The 20,656-nt window shown below is 42.8% G+C and overlaps 1 protein-coding gene across 7 annotated transcripts in view; it reads right to left on the bottom strand.

Annotated features, from left to right (window-relative positions):
• Positions 1-20,656, bottom strand: part of NPHP3 (nephrocystin 3) — a 123,734-nt gene that overhangs the window by 12,856 nt on the left and 90,222 nt on the right. For all 7 annotated transcript variants that reach the window (XR_012231089.1, XR_012231088.1, XR_012231087.1 and 4 more), the window contains exons 15-27: positions 20,095-20,197; positions 19,743-19,825; positions 16,310-16,448; positions 15,585-15,749; positions 14,510-14,607; positions 12,007-12,129; positions 10,501-10,690; positions 9,398-9,639; positions 9,066-9,141; positions 4,541-4,668; positions 1,763-2,003; positions 1,068-1,193; positions 278-393 (exon numbers count right to left, since the gene is read on the bottom strand). Coding sequence is in view for 4 of the 7 variants with exons in the window: in XM_073569580.1 (XP_073425681.1) it covers positions 278-393; positions 1,068-1,193; positions 1,763-2,003; positions 4,541-4,668; positions 9,066-9,141; positions 9,398-9,639; positions 10,501-10,690; positions 12,007-12,129; positions 14,510-14,607; positions 15,585-15,749; positions 16,310-16,448; positions 19,743-19,825; positions 20,095-20,197 (1,830 nt within the window). In the remaining 3 variants the exon portion in view is untranslated. The remainder of the gene's footprint in view (positions 1-277; positions 394-1,067; positions 1,194-1,762; positions 2,004-4,540; positions 4,669-9,065; positions 9,142-9,397; positions 9,640-10,500; positions 10,691-12,006; positions 12,130-14,509; positions 14,608-15,584; positions 15,750-16,309; positions 16,449-19,742; positions 19,826-20,094; positions 20,198-20,656) is intronic.

Raw genomic sequence — 20,656 nt, 5'->3', positions numbered from 1 at the left:
ATAGGTACAGATTCTCTAACCCATGGGGTATAACTGGATGAAAGCTGAATCTGGCTTTATACAGTATGTGAACCAAAATGTAGCATTACATCTCAGTCATGTAATGCAGGGACAGACCAGATTCATGCGTGTGGTAGCCATTCTTAAAAGGGATAATCCGGCTCTGCTCATTTCCATATCAGTAGGTAGAAATATCTGCTGTCTCACACACCTGTTCTATTTGTTAGAATAGGACGATATGCGATACCGGACATTCGCATATACATATTAACAATACCTCAATAAAGCAAGATTTTTCAGGGTTTCTCCAACCCTGGGGTGCATACGACCAAGGCTATCTTCATAAATCTTCATGGCACGTTCATATAAAGGTAAAGCTTCCAATTGTTTTTTCTGAAAGGATAAAGCCAGGTAATAATAAAAAGTAGAAAGTGTGCTACAGTGTATGTAATATAAGACAAAAGCCAAGACCAAACAGTCCCAGAGGCATAAATATAGAAATACCTTGCATTTCTGATCTTGAACTGCTCTGGATTTTACAAGCTATAACTTAGGATTCGTACAAATGAATTAAAAGGGGTTGTAACGAGTCTAAAGCTACAATTCTGCAGTCACTCTCTGACTGCAGTATTGTGAATTCTCACATCGCGTGCACTGCACACTGTGAAGATTCTCTGATGCCGTCAGCGGGTGGTCATGTGACCGCAAGTATGAAATATGCATACACCTGGTCACGTTCTGACTAGTCATGCATGGCAGGAAACAGTCTAGTCGCAATGTGGCTGAAAGTCTGCATGTTGCATACATGCCATCGCATAACTGCCGCTCCCATTGCTGGAGGATCCTCACAGCGCACAGGATTCACAAGTCTGTAGTCGGATGGTACCTAGTTAGTGGTGTGTACGTTTTAGTGTTTTCCTTACACATCAGATTGTACAGAGACATACCCCTAAAAGAAAAGGAACGATAATGTGACAAAACAAGATCCAGAAGAGGAAAGGTATTACCAAGAGACATAATAAGTACTCTCCTTTAAGTAGTGTACCAGGAAACTACACAGCGCTTACCATTTGACAGTACAATACAGCAAGGTTCACCAAGGCAGTAGCTACACTGGGGTGTTTGGGGCCAAATGACTTCTGACGGATTTCCACAGCCAGTTCATAAAGTGGTGCTGCTTTATCAAGCTTCCCCTGATGAAAATAAGCAAAAATAAAATGTTTAAACCCGATACAGAATAACATTTAAAAACACTTTCCAGCCTATTCATACCTATGTACAATGAGTTTCTTCCATAGCCTCAAATGTGAATCATATGAAGTAACTCCTTCACCTAGCTGGCTATCCTGCTGCTCCTGACGCAGATCATACAGCACAGCCATTTTTTCAGTGTAAGAGGAAGCAATAGAGAGAGGGAGGGCAGATCACACAAACTATATGAAATTAGAGCATAGAAAAGATAACACACAAAGTCAGTAAAGGGAGGGTGGAAGCCACTCTGACTGTATCTGTCACCCGCTCCAAACCACAGACTTACTATCAATGTATTTCAGCACGAGGAAAAAGATACCGCATGGGCAGTAAAAGCACAAAGATGAAGCTGTGCTAATCCTAAGATACTTAGGAACGTCTGAAACTAGGAGAAGGTTCCAAACGTAATATTGGTGGGTGTGAAAATGAATGATGGAATGAAAAACACAGACTCCATGCAACACTCTAGGAGAGCTTTTGGCATAAGGTAAAAATATAACATAGGTCATACTTTTCTTTTGTAGAGCACGGCAAGATGCTTCACAGTATATGCGAGTGACGGGTGGTCTGGGGATAGCGCCCTCCTCCTGATGTCTAATGCTCTTTCGTATAGCTCCTCAGCTTTGTCATATTGCTTTCTCTCATTATACAGGGCAGCTAAGTTGTTTAAAGACTGGGCACAGTCAGGATGTTCTGCACCAAGCACACGTTCCCTCATCTCCAATGATCGCCTAAGAAATATTTCCGCTGTTCTACAAAGATAAAAAATACAAGAGAGACATCAATCACAGGACTTTATGCAGGTGACTTACCTTTGAATTGTGGGTACAAGTAGTAACTGTGGGGAACTGCAATACACATGAATCCCTAATATACCCTCCTCAATATTGAAATTGCAACTCCAGGAAGATAAGGGCAAGGGATTATGGAGATCACAGGATAGATATTTAATGCTATGCAAATAGAAACAAAATGGTGAAAACATTTTATCAGTATTGAATACATGCACTTACATGCTTTGACAAGTGAGCAACATGGTTATTCATTGTTTGAAGAATGTTCTGCACTTGGGAATAAAAATCATCAAGATCTGCTGCTGGCAACTCCCTTTGTAATGGCCAACCAATGACATCCCCGATGTGCTCGATGGAAACAAGTATGGATAAGCTGTAGGCCATTGTAGAATGTTCAGGCTGCACAAGCTTCTCACAGTATCACCAACAACATGCAGCCTGATATGGTGTTGAAAAATGACTCCTGGACACTTTGCATAAAAAGGCCCCTGGTTTCACGACTAAATCAAGGTAACACCGATTAGTTAGTGTACCTTGAATGAAGACTACAGGACTAGGGGTCCAGCTACCAACATTATGCCTCTCCACTCCTTAATCCTGGAAGTAGGACCGGTGTGATGTTCACTTTCCATGGTATTGCCCACATAGTCTGCCAAACAATCTCCATCTATTATCCAATACAAAAGTGGGACTCGTTGCTGAAGAGGATAGACCCCCCTCCAGCCTCCATTGCCACCTTGCTCTTCACCATGATGCCCTTTGAGAACGGTGCTGTGAGGTCAGTTGAGCACCTGTAGCTGGACATCTGGCTCGTAGTCTAACTTCGTTCAAATGTCTTCTGATCATTTGTGTAGACACTGTTTTAATGCCTTTGGCTTGGTATGTGACGTGTAATTTCACATGCAGCTTTGAATTTCTCAATTGTGGAAGCTGTGGTACGGTCATGTCTGAAGGGCGTCTCGAGAAGTTTTTCAACACGACAATGTCAGTTTGCATGTTTCTTATGCTACTCTGAGCAGCCTGTATTGCTGAAATGATCATTGGTTGGAAAATGAAAAGGGAGCTGCCAGCAGCAGAGCTTAATGATTTGTATGTCCAAGTGCATTGAGCAGAATATTCCTCAGACAACCATTAAAGGGGATGTCCGGTTTAAAATGCAGACATATGAATCCCCCAGTGCATGCACTGTGCGCTGCGAAGATTTGCTGATGATGTATGAGTTATGAATACTCCTGGCAAGGACCCGACTACTACACTTGTATAGAACAAGGCCTCTCCCACTGAATGGCAGCTTCACTAGATGGTGTGACGCCTCACTTAATACAAGTGTATGGAGTGAGGCCGCACCTACTAGTCGGGTTCTGGCTGAAAGTATGCATAACACATACATCGCCAGGCTCTGAAACCGGCAAATCCTCGCAGATCACAGTGCATGCGCTGGGGGATTCATAAGTGTGCAGTCACACATCGTGACTGCAGACATGCCATTATTAGACAGGGCAACCCCTTCAATCTCACTGATAGCAGCAAAGGTGTGCAAGTGCGTGCATTTCTGCATGAGGCATTCATACTCAATACTGAATAAATCAAGAAATGTGATAATATGCAAATTATGAAAACATCTATTGATCCTATGATTCTTGGTGTTGCAATTTTAATGTTGAGAAATATATGTGAGATAAAGCAAATTTCTCCTAAAGCAGATTAGCGCCAGGAAAACAATATTAATTGGAATATGTTAGAAAATTACCTACTGTCTAAGTAAAGATTTTAGGTTAGGAATTTTGTACACATTTTTTCTGATGTTTTTAATTTCCATATCATTATTTTAACTTGAATATTATGTTCTAGACATTGCACTGCTGGTTTTTCAACTATGATAAATTAAAAGAATCATAGAATCGTAGAGTTGGAAGGGACCTCCTGGGCCATCTGGTCCAACCCCCTGCTCAAAGCAGGATTCGCTAAATCATCCCAGACAGATGTCTGTCCAGCCTCTGTTTGACTTCTTTTGAAGGAGAACTCACCACCTCTCGTGGCAGCCTGTTCCACTCATTGATCACTCTAACTGTCAAAAAGTTTTTTCTAATATCTAATCTGTGTCTCCTCCCATTGCTTCTAGTCTTTCCTTGTGCAAATGAGAATAAAGATGATCTTTCTGCAATGTGACAGCCCTTGATATATTTGTAGACCGTTATTAAGTCTCCTCTCAGTCTTCCCTTTTGCAAACTAAACATTCCCAAATCCTGCAACCTTTCCTCATAAGACAGGGTTTGCAGACCGGTCACCATTCTGGTCACTCTTTTCTGAACTTGCTCGTTTGTTAATGTCTCTTTTAATATCAAAATATTACAATAAATTTTGTAAGAGTTTTAGTATTTTTTTTAAACAATTAAATATAAAATATACAAATGATGTTGAGCGATTAAATAATGTAAAGTACATAAAATGTATATGGATCATGGATTTACATTGGTCAGTAGTCAGATACTCACTCGAGGTTGTTCTGTAAGTAATATAAAACTCCCAGCTCATTCAGAGTTCTTGCGTTATCGGTGGTGTCCTTGCCCAGTGTCAGTTCCTCCAACTGAAGAGCACGACGCCTTAGGAGAGCAAACCCATACTAATGGGAGAGAGAAAAGGAAGTGTGCTTGTTTTAGTCAATTCATGCCTTCCCTATTAAATCAATCTGGAACACATTCTCTTAGAATTCTCCATCGTTCTATTCCTCCGTTATTACGTTTGAAAATGTATGAATGAAATTGACAAGGATTAGTAGTTTCTGTTGACAACAGGGCGTGTCCCTACATAGTCTGACACTGTCAACACTGATTGGACAACTGTCAAACTGTGGAAGGCCACACACCTTTGAAAAGAACAATTGATATACCTATAAATCACTATTCACCACTTTCTTTTCCAACAGTTTATTGGGTTTTTAAATTTAAAGTGTAGGGAGGGACGGAGAAGGAAGGGCAGGGAGGGGGGGGAAGGAAACTATTCACCACTTTCAGCAAGGAGGGAATGCCATGTGCCTGAGGCTTGGAATAGAGTCTACGAGATCCATGAAGGAGGGTGTCTAAACAGATGCTACTAGGGACCAGATTTGGAACAAAAATTTGTAAAGGCAAAACAGGAATAGTTACATAAGGGAGGTGATGGAACAGTCTAAAGGAGTACGTTTTTAGTTCTTGATAGATTGGAGAGGAAAGGTTTAGTAAGAAGGAGACCAATTAGTAGAGAGTTGGAGCAGTCCAGGTGAGGAAGAGTAATTAACAGTTCTCTCTCGCTTCATTGGGGGACACAGGAAACCATGAGTGTATGCTGCTGCCACTAGGAGGTTGACACTATGCAAAAAAAGAGTTACCTCCTCACCAGCAGTGTATACCCACCAACTGGCAAAAGGCAACTCAGTTTTAGCTTAGTGTCAGTAGGAGGTGGACACGGGCTGCTCTGAGCCCCGTATCAACCTTTAGGATTTGTTGTTTTTTTATTAATGATGTATATTTTTCAGGTTCAGGGCGTGATTCGGGCGACGGAGTGTAACTGCTCACTCCACTTTCCCCCCTAGAGACCGGGAGGACAGTGTGGGAATGCGTCACTACTATAACCTCTCGAGTCTGGCAGGCAGGACCCCATGACTCCTAACACTTCAAGCGTGTTTGGGGCATCCACAAGACTGAAGATGCGGACTGGTCCTTGCCACTTTCCCCCTGCGCCGCCAGCTCTCCATAGCCGGTCGCCCAGGGGTAGGAAGATCGCAGATGTCGACTGGTTTCTGCCGCTATCCCCCCTATGCCGCCCGCCCTCCATAGACAGTTGCTCAGGTTAGGAAGACTGTTTCGCTACCAAACTGCTACCAAAGACGCTTCAGTGGCCCAGAGGTCCGCAGGCAAGCCCGTCTTTCAGCGCCACTTCTGCGAAGTTACTTTCCGAGAAGGTCGTCCCCTTGGTCCCTGTCTTCTCAATCAGTCAGGTCCCAGAGCTACCTGCGTTTTCCTGTCACTCTCCCTACCTGGTTTATCACCAGGATAAGAGGGTCCTAGGTCCGATTCCATCCTTTCTTCCTAAACTGGTTTTCCTTTTTTACGGACATTGTACTTACATCCTGTTGTTCGTCTCACTCTCTCTGAGAGCGGTCTTGAACAAACTGGACCATGTGAGATTCTTCCATGCTTTTCTGTTCAGGACTGAGCCTTTTCCAGCACTCAGATTCTTGGTTCATCATCCCAGAGGGTCTACGAGAAGGACTCCCTGTGTCCAGGACTACCTTCGCTTGATGAGTCCTTTCCACTGTTCTGGAAGCTTACCGTCTCAGATGTAAAGCATGCCCACGGTGGATCACGGCACACTCCACGTGTTCGGTGAGGGCCTCCTGGGCAGTTCACCATCAGGCGTAGGCCTCACAGTTCTGCAGAGCTACTACATGGCCTTTCATTCATACATTTACCAAGTTCTACAATGTTCACACTCATGCTTCATCAGATGCAATCCTTGGTAGAATGGTCCTGCAACACGCAGTGACCTGAGTTTGGCCTTGAGGATATGATACTTCTTCCCACCCTTGGGACTGTTTTTGGGACGTCCCATGGTTTCCTGTGTCCCCCAATGAAGCGAAAGAGAAAACAAGATTTTGGGTACTAACCGTAAAATCTGTTTCTCGGAGCCTTCATTGGGGGACAGCACCCGCCCTTGTTTTTTTCTGTTATCTGTTACATTCGTGTTATGTTCTCCGCTTCTCCTACTGCTTTCTCACTGAGTAGCCTTCTGTCAGTAGGTCGGTATATACTGCTGGGGAGGAGCTAACTATTTTTTTTGCATAGTGTCAACCTCCTAGTGGCAGCAGCATACACCCATGGTTTCCTGTGTCCCCCAATGAAGGCTCTGAGAAACAGATTTTACGGCTAGTACCCAAAACCTTGTTTTTTGGCAGAGTCAGAAGTAAGAGAAAGTTGAATTCTAAAGATATTTATAAGGTACAGGAGACATGAGCGAGCGAGATGTGCTGCAGGGGAGTAATAGTAGAACCACACATGGAAATGGGAAATATTGGGTTTAGGAAGATTAGTAGAGGGTGGAAACACAAGGAGCTCAGTTTTTGACAGATTCAGTGTTAGATAGAGGGGGGACGTGATGTTAGAGACAGCAGACAATCACTGGTATTTTGTAGAAATACAGGGGCGATGTCAGAAGACAATGTGTATAATTGGGTGCCATCAGCATAGAGATGGCTCTGAAAAACAAATCTACTGATAGGGGCAGTATATAGGGAGAAGAGGAGGAGACCTAGAACTGATCCTTGAGGAACTCTGATAGTAAGGGGAAAAGCAGAGGAAGAGGAGACAGCAAAAGATACAGTGAAAGAGCGGTTAGAGAACTAGGAGGAAAACCAGGAGAGAGTTGTATCCTCGAGGCCAATAGCGCGAAGCATAATGAGAAGCTGGTCATCCACAGTGTCAAATGCTGCAGAGAGATCCAAGAGAATCAACCGGGAGTAGTGACCATAAGATTTAGCCGTTAGTAGATCATTAGACTTCAATAAGGACAGTTTCTGTAGAGTGTAAAGAGCGGAAACCGGATTGTAAAGTGTCAAGAAGAGCATTATTTGAGATATATTGAATTAAACTAGAATGGACCAAACATTCCAGAAGTTTAGGAATGAACATTATCTTAACATTATCCACTTTATGGATCCAGTGACTCACAGAGAGTGGAGAATTTGACTTCCAGGAGCAGGTATAGGGGACCTGGCAGCAGTCACGAGATGTTTCAGCATTATTTCCAGATATGCTCTCATTGGAAGGTTAAGTAAAGGAGATAGAGCTGAAGACTGAATATTTAGTGCCTCATAAGTAACTGCATGGAAGCTCCTGATTTTATAAAGCCATGTGAAATAGAGAACTCTTCACTGTGCCCCGGACAGCAACTTAAAATGGAAATGGAGAGATACTGTACATCTTGTGGGATTTTGCATGGGAACACTGACATTTTAGAGCCTGCCTCTTGATATTTACTAGTGATGGAGGATTTATGCACAAACTTGAAAATTATGTTCTTTGCCTCATACTCTGTAGCACTGAAATAATTATTTAGCCAGGAAAGATAGTTCGGAGTCCTAATTCAGGAAGTGTGTTGTGCGATATTGTGATCGGGGTGTCAACATCTTTGTAACATCACAGCCAATGATTTCCTATGGTGTCCCATTGCCACTAGCAATCTATCACCAACTTTACAGGGTTGTAAATGTTTCCAAATGTGTTGGATTTTCTTAGTGATAGCGACTCGCACGCAACTTATTTGCCTAAACTGTGACTATTCTGCGATTTGGCTGTTCTTTTACAGTAAAATTGCAGCTCTAAAATAATTGTAAGACAGCAAGTCGCAGACAGATTGCCAAAATGTTTATGGTCACATATATGAAAACTGCTGCTGAGCGGCACACATTGAAGTGTAGCTCCAGCCTAAGGGATCGATTATTAGTGAAGGGGCTAGCAACCAGACGTGAAAATGTAAAGCAGAGTAAATCTCCATGACACATTTCTCTAGATCATAGAAAAAACGGTCAGATCATTCTTATCAGAGTGGCATTATTTTTTTTCATAAGAGGAAAGAATAGAGAAAACTTTTTTTTTTTTTTTTTTTACATTTTCGATTCACCATTGTGAAAATAGGCCCATTTTTTGTCACAGACTTGTATTGCCGATTTTTATCTGGCACTCTGTGGCCAATTTTCTCTGCGAATATCACATGTGCGAGTGCCATTTGTGAAAATCACAGATAACATTCCTATGGGAAAATCAGTCATGTGCTTGAACCCTACACGTGTGCAGAAGGCGCACAGTTCTGACCCTTCCCTTTATGTTTTTCACTTTTTCAGATTCTTTTGAAAAAGCTTTTTAAACCCTGGAGTAACAGATGAAAACCTAATTTGAAATCTCTTTTTCTAAATCAATATCTGATGTAAAGTAATAGCAATTGCCCAGAGTCAGTGAAGGTCATGAAGATTAATGGGAACCTTACCACACTCCCTTTCTTCCTCGCAGCTTTCTGACGGATTCTGAATGATCTTTTCTTAAGTTGTTCAGCCTGCTCATATCTGTACAACACAAAAGTGATAAAACTCCATCACATTACACTGCAAAGGATACCTGCTATACAATGGAGCTTGGGATTAGACAGGGGGGTTAAGTTAATATATCCAGATATAAAAAAAAAGTGCAGCTATTGAATGTTACACTCAGCTGTGCTATTAATGCATGCGTGTGTTAGTAAGTACCATCCCATGCAATGGAAGTAGAAGTGCGGTATAATTAGTAGCACATGTATGTTGAGTTTGCCATCAGTCGTCTTACTTGTTTTGCTTCTGGTATAAGACAGCTAACGCATCAAGCTCCCAGGCTACTCTCAAGTGTTCGCTACCATAGGCATTTTCACTTATTTCTAGAGCTTGTTTATAAAGCTGCTCAGCATTTCCAAATTTCTTGGACTGTACATAGACTCCTGCCAGCTGGTGAAGGGACTGAGCCACACTGGGGTGATCCGGATCTAGAGCGGTCTCTCTTATCTCTAATGATCGTTGGAGAGGCGTCACAGCCTATGCATTAAAACAGATGTAAGACCGAAGAACTACACGATAGGAACATAGAGAAATAGAGATTTAGGACAACCTATAGATGGCAGAAAAGTTATGCGCACACATTAGTTATCCCAACTATATGAATAAAATGGGTGGATCGAGCACGAGCCAACCCATCTTTGAAATTTAGTGTCATATTTGGTAGGATAGATTGCCTTACAACCACACTCTTATTATGGTATTGCCAGGCTGCAATGTTTTATCCTGTCTCCATTTACTCAGATAGTCAATGTAAGGTCAGTTTCACAGTCCAACATGGTATGAGTTTGGACTGTGATGTCTGGACCAGCTGCTGGTTTCCTGACCTGAATTCGATAGCCTCATAGGGGTATATTAGGCTGCGGTGTTTGGGGTCACGGAAACCACCTGGTTTGGACATCGTAGAGAACATCGGATTAAGGCCGGGATCACACATGCGAGAAACTCGGACGAGTCTCGCATGTCAATACCTGGCACTGCCGCCGGCACTTGGTTCAGAGCGTGCGGCCGCATAGCAATACATGCAGCTGCACGCTCCGCTCCTGAGTGCCGGCGGCAGTGCCGGGTATTAACATTCGAGACTCGTCCGAGTTTCTCGCATGTGTGATCCCGGCTTAAGGCAGAATTACAGGTGAAGTGAACAGAGATGATGACTTGTCTTCAATTGATGGTCATGCATTCTCCACACGAGACATCTAGAGTAAGGTCTCCTACACTAGGCATATATTTTTCATTTAATAATTTAAAAAATGTAATATAGGATTAAATTAACAACATAAGAATTAATCATTATATTCCATTTCTGAATGAAAGAATAGATTCATGGTAGAAACAAGAGACCTGACTGAGGAGACCCAAGTCTTTGAGGAAACGCCCAAGTGTTTCATACAGGTCTGCCAAACACGTCATACTCTCCTCTCCTTCACAGCTTTTTTCGTATTGTTTCAGAGCATCAAAGTATTCTGTGGCCATTGAGTTCTTGTCTTTCCCAACAAGTTGCCAGTAATTGAGCAATTCAGCGAAATGCCCCCTGAGAACAAATGAAAACATTTAGTTTTGTCAGAGACAACTTTCTTTGTCACTGCTTCAGTAATATTCAACTATATTACTCTGCAATCATGTTCTATAATGTAATTGTGGAGTAAGAAATTACATGGGATTGGGAAGCTGCATGAGCGGGGCGCCGGCTATCAGACACCCGGACTCTACATAGAGAAGGCAGGGATGGTTTAATACCATCTCTGCCTTCCTGATCACTAAATGAGCATAGTATATAAAGTATAGGACAGTGCCTCCACCTCTGGCCCTAGAGATCATGTGACCATCGGGTGCAGGGAGGGAACAAGAGCTGCCGTGTCCTAGCATATCCAGGAGGCCAAATTTGTCCTTTAACTGTCTCTAATATGCCAGCATCACATAGACCTCGAAAATGTCCCTGGTCATGAACAGAGGATAACGGTCCGGTCTTGGGGTTGTCAGGAACATAGATATGCAATTTTTTTTTCTGTATTCAAGAAAATTGTGTCCCCATCATCCCCCGTATAGTTTGTTATAAAGAAAACAAACTATGCTCAACTCACCCTTCCCAGGGCCCAATGTTGAGTGTCTGCAGCAGCTCCTGATATCTGTTATTGTGTGCAGCACTGAGCCACACCACAACAGCACTGCTGCCAATAAAGAGCTTCAGCAGCTCTGCCAGCGTAGACAGCATGAACGCCTGAACTCAGCGATTGTCTGCAGGCACTGCCCACGTGATGTCGGCACTGCATACTGACTGCGACAGACACCGGTTGCAGTCATGCATACTCAGTCCTGGACCTGGGGACTGTCAGTAAAGCCAGCTTTTTTTTTTACAACAAAATGCACCTGGGTAAACAACTTTCCAGAAAATGGAAAATCCCTTTTAGCATAGATCCAAAATATCCAAAGCAGGGGCCTGTAGACGTACATACATAGTGTTCAGAGCCAGAAAAGCAGAGCCTCAAACACTGGGTAGTGTCTGAGTGTTGCAGCTCAACTTCCATTGAAGTGAATAGGACGTGGCTGAGCTGCAGTACCTGAGAATGGCCACTACACAGCCTACAGAGCTGTGGGGTCCCCTCCCTGGACACAGTTTCCTTGAGGTTACCGCAGGACCTGCAAACAGCTGATTGGTGGGTATGCCCGGTGTTGGACCCCCACTGATCTGATACTGGTGACCTGTCTTGAAGAGAGATATTGATAACCTAAGCCCTGGAGAGCCCCAAGCCCTGTGAAGTCAATGTTGTGAAATGTATGTGAAACAAGACAAAATAATCTCACACTGCAGAATGTTAGAATAACCGATGTGTTCGGCCACAGACATACCTTTTGTAAAGATTCTGAGATACAAACAAGTTCATGAGACACCGGTGGAGCTTCTGCTTCTCCCCTTGTTGCTGGAAAAGCCACGTGAGCTCATCAGCGCTTCTCCATGTCACTCTGTCCCGGCTAGGATAAGGATCAAAAGGTCAGAGCAAAAATGACCAACAAAAACAACAACAACTAGACAGCAATCTCCCTTTTAAAGAGGAACAGAGGACTTGGCAGCTTGCTGACAATGTACAGTGTACACAGGAAGCTGCCAATCAGTGCTGTGCGCGGGGTTATACACAGCTCAGTATTCTGAGCACTGCTACATCTACAGCAGAGAAAACCAGGTTTGTATCCAAACTGCACCGAGCAGCCCAATAAGTGACATCGCAGGAATCAGGGTCTCTGCCCCTACATCATGCTGCTGATAGATTCCCTTTAAAGAGGACCTTCCATCAGGTTAAAAGTGACAGGTTTTTGCCATTATAAATTCCGAGGAACAGCAGGAATAAAATATCTTAAATCCGCTGTATAATTCCAGAGAAATGGGCCTTTTTTGTGCTAACTTTGTGGTCATTAGAGTACATAGCACAAACCTGCTGACAAATTCCCTTTAAAGTCTGTTTTCCCTATATCTCTCAGTTTCAAAAAAATATAAAGAATTCTGTATGTATATAAAGTATTTAGAGAAACAAAAAAGTAAGAAGTTTGCACACCAAGGAAGTCCAGATCAATAATTTATATAGACGGTAGGCAATCCAATTTAATGTGATGTCCATATAATAAAAAAAAAAAAAAAAAAAAAATCACAGAAAAACATATGAACAATATAAAATTTATATGGGTACAATGTAGTTTGATCCATAGGTGAAAAAAGGAGGTCAGGGAATTGGTCAGGAAAGAAGTAACAATATGTGTGCAACAAAATAAGTTTATCTAATTGAAAAGGATACCTATTAGGTATCCGTATCAACTGATACTCTTAAATTCAGCTATTGCTCAGTATATAGTGAGAAAATAATCCAATGAAAGAACAGTGAACACTATCAAATTATCAATGGCTACATGCTGCACGCCATACATGTAACATAAAAGGGTACAGTTCATGACAATAGTAATTACCCATAGTTTAGGGTCAGACAGCTGCATACAGTATTTTCTCATCCGAGAGAATCAGGTCAATTATGCAAAGAACACTTTGATGAAACTCTGATCAGTGTCAGCATAGTGTGATCCAATCTTCTTGGAAGAGAGAATCGGCACATACTGTGAACAAAATTTCTCCATGTTCTCCATTCTGTGAGTCTACGGAAGTCACACTGCACTCAGATGTAAACCGAGTGCAGTCCGATGATTTCCCCGCACTCACTGACTGGCATGGCCAAGTGCAATCCGAATATCGGATCAAACTCCGACATACTGTAATTTTTTTTTTCCTGATTGGCTCAATCCGATGAACCAAAAAAAAAAAAAAAAATGTGCACGACCCCATAGCATAACATTGGCTGGATGGAAATTACAGTAGTGTGAGCAAGCCCTTAGAGGGACATAGGGAATTGCTTACCTCTATGAATATTTACACTAATTTTACTAGATTTGGATTGCTGTACTAGGAATGCAGAGTTCTTTATACTTTGACATGTTAATTGGAGCTCCACTGTAGAAGCCCCTTATTGCTGAGTGCAGTGAATCTGCATTACACAACTTTCTCAAGAGATCAGGCATTGCCCCTTCCTGGAGTGCACTGGCTATTGCTGTGCACCTTACACTTCATTCCCTTATCTCACCTCTACTACATGTAAGACCCCCATACACATTAGACTAAAGTTGGCAGAACCCACTGATATTGAAGTATTAGGCCAAGAGTCTAATCTCTATGGAGGCCCCCCAACAGATAGCTGTATGGTAATAGCTAGATGAGACAGCCTGCAGCTGAATGAGACATCTGTCAGCTGAACGATCGGCCAAACCATCGTTAGACTATCAGCTATCTAAGGGTACCGTTACACCTAGCGATGCACCAGCGATCCCGACTAGCGATATGACGCGGTCAGGATCGCTGGTACATCGCTAGGTGGTCGCTAGTGTGCTGCCACACAGGCAGATCTCACCAGCGACATCGCTGGGGACGGGGATCGCTACTTACCTGTCAGACGCGGCGATCCTGCGTCCTCCCGCCCGGCTCCACGCGTCGCTCGTCGGCGCCACAGGAAGCGCCGCAGGAAGTGACCGACGAGGAATGGTCCAGGAGCTTCTCGCGCGACCAGCGATAATCAGCGAGGGAGCCGGTCGGAGGCAAGTATCAGACATAGCGATATCGCTAGCAATATCGCTGCTACGTCACAAAATCGGTGACTTTACAGCGATATTGCTAGCGATATCGCAGTGTGTAACGGGGGCTTAAGAGTGTGGGGGGGCTTTACCTTCAGCAGTTCTAACAGATGCCCATTGTTAGTATTTATGTTCTACCAGTTCAGCAAGATAATCGTTTAGTAAGCCAAACCCCAGTGTACTGTACCTTAGCTGTGCAGTGAAGTATTGTATGAGCTTTTCTCTGTACTCGGGCACAATATTGGGCCCTCCTTGCATATACTCCAGCCTCGCAGCTTCCCACGCCTGAAGAGAGAATGCACAAAAATGGGAATAGACTTCACCTCGTATAAATGCAGATAGCAATCCTTAAAAATGCCCATACCATACCTATATTTATTTATATTATATGCCACTTTTGCCTACTTTCTTACACATACCTCTTTGCTACCCACAAAATTACACACCCATGCGTCCCTACACGTAAACATGGTTTTTGGCTACCAGACATTGTTTTGGCCATTTCAGGGGCTTAGTTTTTGCTATGTAATCTGCCAGCAGCACGAGCTAGGGGCTGAGACACTGATTCCGGCGATGTAGCATTTAGTTTACCAGGTACAGCAGTTAAGATAGAATCACAGTTTCATTGTTTGCAGATTTAGCAGAGCTCAGAATGCTGAGCCCTGTATAACCCAACCCATACCACTGATTGGCAGATTTCTGTGTACAACGTTTACTCGCAGAAAGAAGCTAATTAGTTCTGGGGGCATGGTTGGACCAGGATGCACAAGGACAGTTGTCCTGTAGTGATAATCTCCTGCTGATAAAACACTGATTATATTGAAACAGCAAAGCACGACCCTGTAAGTGACACATTCTTGGAATCAGGCTCTCTACTCCCACATTATGGAGCGCTCAGATTACATAGCCAAAGCGTGGTGACAGATTCCCTTTAAAGTTCTCGCGATTGATGAGTGACGTACTGATTGGATCCCCACAAATAGTATCTTGTATCCAATAGTTTGGATAGGGGATCACTTTCTATTTTGGAAATACCCATTTAATATTTCCATATATCCAAATTCTACAACCACTCTTCCCAATTAATTGAATATACATTTTAAACGTTCTATAAAATCCAGATTAGAGCATAGGGCATCCTGCCTTCAATGTCCCTGAGAAATTATAGGTGTAAACATTACATCATAAAGTATGTATTGATAAAAAAATTCTAATATTAACGTAGATTAATGATCGAAAACATATACAGTGTTAGAACATACCTGGAGATGTTGAAACTGGAGTAGCCCACAGCTATACCTAAGTACAACCATCTTATAAAGGTGATGGACCAAAAATGTCAATATTGGCCATGTCAGCCCAGGGCACAGCTCCATCAGCTCACATTCACTCACTCCATTGTGGCTCACACTGATCAGGCTAAGAATCTAGAGTAAAATACAGATAAGTGATATCGCTATTGTCAATGGCTTCACTAATGTAGCACAGAGAAAGAGGATCTGCAATATGACCATGGAACTGTACTTTTCTCTTCTGCTTTACCATAACCTGTGCGCAACTTATTAGGGACATCGTAAGAAAGCTCATAATATAGAGAACAAAGTAAAAATACAAAAACTAAGAAACTAGTTCAGGCAAGTTAAACTGTTGTCTCAGGAGAATCAAAGACGATGCATTAGTCTTTACTTTGCAAGACGGATGTAGCCTTGGATCCTGAGCACTTGACCTATAGGGACCCTGTGAGGACCTATAGGGACCCTGTGAGGTCCGCTGACGGTCCCATATATCTCCTATAGTGGTATGCATGCTGATTCTATTATTCCAATTAAGTCTTTCATGTGCTGTAATAACTCTGCTTTTTCGGGCAGACTCCATCTTGGAAACCACATAAAAAAGCCTTAAAAAAAAAAAAAAAAAAAAGTCCTGCTGGAGATGCCATACTAAATATTAATGATTGCTTCAGGCCTTAGAAGTGCTGGGTTCTCACCTCTTTCATGAACTCCTTGTCTTTTGCAGTTGGCAGGAATTCCTGCACCGCGTGAAGTGCAAGTCGATACAAAGACACTGTGTCCTGACACTGGAGGCAAAGCGGCAACACATCGGTAATGTCCCCCATGCTGGCAGCCCTGGACACAACACACATTACTAATGGTATTGATTACATTCTCTTCGTAGGATCAAGATTAAAGCAGTGACAGGTCACTCCCAGATTATGCTTCCCTTTTTACAAGTGTATTGTACTATTCACGAATATCAAAAAAACTGACTGGCATCCAGTTATTAATGTATTCATTGATTTTCAATAACAACAACAGATGAACTATACAATACGCATCTTTAACCCCTTAGTGACGGAGCCAGTTTGCAGCTTAATGACCAGGCCAATTTTTACAATTCTGACCACTGTCCCTTTATGAAGTTATAACTCTGGAACGCTTTAATGGATCCCGCTGATTCTGAGACTGTTTTTTCGTGACATATTGTACTTCATGTTAGAGGTAAAATTTCTTCGATAAGTCTTGTGTTTATTTATGAAAAAAATGGAAATATGGCGAAAATTTTGTAATTTTAAAACTTTAAATTTTTATGCCCTTAAATCAGAGAGATATGTCACACAAATTTCTTAATAAATAACATTTCCCACATGTTTACTTTACATCACCACAATTTTGGAAGCAAAATTTTTTTTTGGTTAGGAAGTTATAAGGGTTAAAAGTTGACCAGCGATTTCTCATTTTTACAACAAAATTTACAAAACCATTTTTTTTTTTTTTTTTTTTAGGGACCACATATTTAAAGTCATTTTGAGGGGTGTACATGACAGAAAATACCCAAAAGTGGCACCATTCTAAAAACTAGACCCCTCAAGGTGCTCAAAACCACATTCAAGAAGTTTATTAACCCTTTAAGTGCTTCACAGGAACTAAAGCAATGTGGAAGGAAAAAATTAACATTTAACTTTTTTTTTGTAAAAAATTTACTTCAGAACCAATTCTTATTTTCACAAGTGTTAAAAGAGAAAATCAACCACAAAATTTGTTGTACAATTTCTCCTGAATACGCCGATACCCCATATGTGGGGGTAAACCACTTTTTCAGCACACGGCAGAGCTCGCAAGGGATGGAGCGCCGTTTGACTTTTTCAACGCAGAATTGGCTGGAATTGAGATCGGATGCCATGTTGCGTTCGGAGAGCCCTTACTGTGCCAAAACAGTGGAAACCCCCCACAAGTGACCCCATTTTGGAAACTAGACCCATTAAGGAACTTATGTAGATGTGTGGTGAGCAATTTGAACCTTCAAGTGCTTCACAGCAGTTTATAACGTAGAGCCGTGAAAATAAGAAATCCATTTTTTTTTCCACAAAAATGATCTTTTCGCGCCCAAATTTTTATTTTTACAAGGGTAACAGGAGAAATCATACCCCCACAGTTGTTGTGCGATTTGTCCTGAGTACGCCGATACCCCATATGTGGGGGGAACCACTGTTTGGGCGCATGGGAGAGCTCGGAAGGGAAGGAGTGCCATTTTGGAATGCAGACTTTGATGGAATGTTCTGTGGGCGTTATGTTGCGTTTGCAGAGCCCCTGATGGGCCTAAACAGTGGAAACCCCCCACAAGTGACCCCATTTTGGAAATTAGACCCCCTAAGGAACTTATCTAGATGTGTGGTGAGCACTTTGAACCCCCAAGCGCTTCACAGAAGTTTATAAACGCAGAGCCATGAAAATAAAAAAAGTATTTTTTATTTCCACAAAAGTGATTTTTTATACCCAATTTTTAGACCCCCAAAGTTGGTAAATAGTGGAAACCCCTCAATTCTTGCTCCAACCCTAACCCCAACACACCCCTAACCCTAATCCCAACCCTAATCCCTAATCCTAATCTTAGTTCGCCCTAACCCTAATTCTAACCCTAGCCCTAACCCTAACTCTAGTCCTAGCCCTAATGGAAAACTGAAAAAAAAAATATTTTCTTTATTTCGTTATGTTGGCCTAACTAAGGGGGTGATAAATGGGGGGATTATGTACTATTTTGATCACGAAGATAGTTTATCATCGTGATCAAAATGAATGAATGGAATCTGCCAGCCGGAGATTGCGCCCTCCATTTTCTCCGGATCCCAGATGGCGGCGCCCACCGGAGGACGCTGGCGGGATGCGGGACCACCGGAAGGGGACCCTGGACCACGGAGAGGTACCGGGGGGGACCGGGGACCCTAGTTCTCACTCCTACCCCCGTCAGCTGAGACCCCGGAGAAAATCCGACACTGGGGGCGCTATTCACTTTCTCCACAGCGCCGTGAATTAGCGGCGCTATGGTTTTAGTACAGTTAAATCCCGCCGTTAAAAGGCGTATTGGCGGTCGCTAAGGGGTTAAGAATCTTCAAGAAAAGATGCTTCAAAATTGTAATATTATGGTAAACTTTGTTTTGTTTTTTTTCTTAAAGGGGTACTTCAGGGAGATAAACATCTTTCAGACCATGATAAAGGCCCCGTCACACACAGCGAGATATCGCTGTGTGTGACATGCATCAGCTGCCGGGTATCGCTGATCGCGCTCGAACGTCCTGGGCCATTTTTTGATCGTTGGTCTTCCGCTGGCCAGCGCGCATCGCTGCGTGTGACAGCGAGAGACCAACGATCAGCAACGCTGGGAGCTGGTTTCCAATGTAAACAGCGGGTATCTAAGAGCCGTGCAGCTCTTAGTTACCTGCTGTTTACCTTGGCTACCAGCTTGCTCGTTGGTGGGTCTGTCTATGTGACAGCTCACCAGCGATCAGCTAACTACGTCCCAGCGATCCCATCCACGTCGGATCGTTGGTGGGATCGCTGGGACATTGAAGCGTGTAACGGGGCCTTAACCCTTGTGATTCCGGGTGGCAGGAGCAGCTTCTCACTGCTGGAGATTGGCTGATAACAGCGGGAAGCTGCACACCGCTGTAATGTTCCTTGACTGAGAGGTGGGCAGTGCAGTGAAGAGCAGCTTCTGTCATACCAGCCCCCTGATAATGTCTGAAGTGAGCAGTCCTGGCAGGGGCTTGGCCTGCTCCTGGCTTTTAGTAGCAGCAGCTAGTCCCCTGATAATATCTGCTTCACTGCAGGGATACCAGCAGGGAGCAAGTCACGCCCCCTCATCACAGACTGCCTGTTACTCACAGGGGGAATCTGCACACTGGTGTGTGACTTATTTTCCGGGACGGGAGGGGGAGCAGTGAGGAGCAGCTTCTGTCACACAGCATTACAAGGGCTATAAAGAGAATTAAAGTGAACCGGGTATCTCATCTTTATAGTTTATGAGTGCAGAAACAGCACAAAAATCAAATTTTTTTTTTATCTCCCTGGAGTATCCCTTTCAAGATATGTCAGGACAGCTGACAGGTCCCCCCCTATAAGAAGCACAGGTATATTTCCACCTACCAGATCAATATTTTAGCCAATAAAGTTACATATAAAGGATTGCAGGTTGTAGCGGACCGACAATGTCTCTCCAGTTTCCTTTCCTAGGGCAAAAAAAGAATATAAAAGATTATTAGAAGATTTTGGTAAGGTGAAACTAATCAATTATACCTATTCTTTTAAATCAGGGCTGTCAGGAAGCAGGAAACATTGCGCAATATAATCACACACATACTTTCACCGTAAATATAGAAAAAAAAACAAAAAAAACACTGTACATATAGAAATATCTATATATTTGCCTTAATAAATATCAAACTCATAGGTAAAAAAATAAAAATTATAAAAGATGCTTCGTACAATAAAAACGTACCTGTTCTTTGGTTAATAAAATAGTAGTTGCACTGCACTCAACATTTATCAGAGACTTCACATCTTTTGGATTCAAAGGATCCAGATGGAGAGTTGGCCACAATCTATAAAGAAGCACATAGATATTAACCTTTATCAATCGTATAATCTAAGTACCTGGAGACAATACAAGTGGCACCCTGGGCGTGGAAAATGCACACTGAAAGCTTCCCCGTTTATGTTTTTTATTTTTCTAAGGCCTCGCTCACACTGGCAGGTTATACGGAGGAGTGCAATGCGAGAAAACATCACATTACACTCTGATCAATGTTATTCAACGAGTCAGCGCTCATCTGCATGTGTTTCCTCAGTTCTAATCGGACGAGTCAAAAGTCGCAGCATGCAGTGAGTGGACGTGAGAATCAGATGCACTCATCAATGTAAATGGGCATGAGAAAAAAAGAAGGATTTTTAGGACTCACCGTAAAATCTCTTTCTTGGAGCCTTCATTGGGGGACACAGGTTACCATGGGGGTATGCTGCTGCTGCTAGGAGGCTGACACTATGCAAAACAAGAAAAGTAG

The sequence above is a fragment of the Dendrobates tinctorius genome, unplaced genomic scaffold, assembly GCF_039654945.1.
Source record: "Dendrobates tinctorius isolate UK_male_01 unplaced genomic scaffold, ASM3965494v1 ptg000005l, whole genome shotgun sequence".
NCBI lineage: Eukaryota > Metazoa > Chordata > Amphibia > Anura > Dendrobatidae > Dendrobates > Dendrobates tinctorius.
The sequence above is the reverse complement of the archived record's forward strand: the minus strand, read 5'-3'. Positions and strand labels throughout refer to the sequence as shown.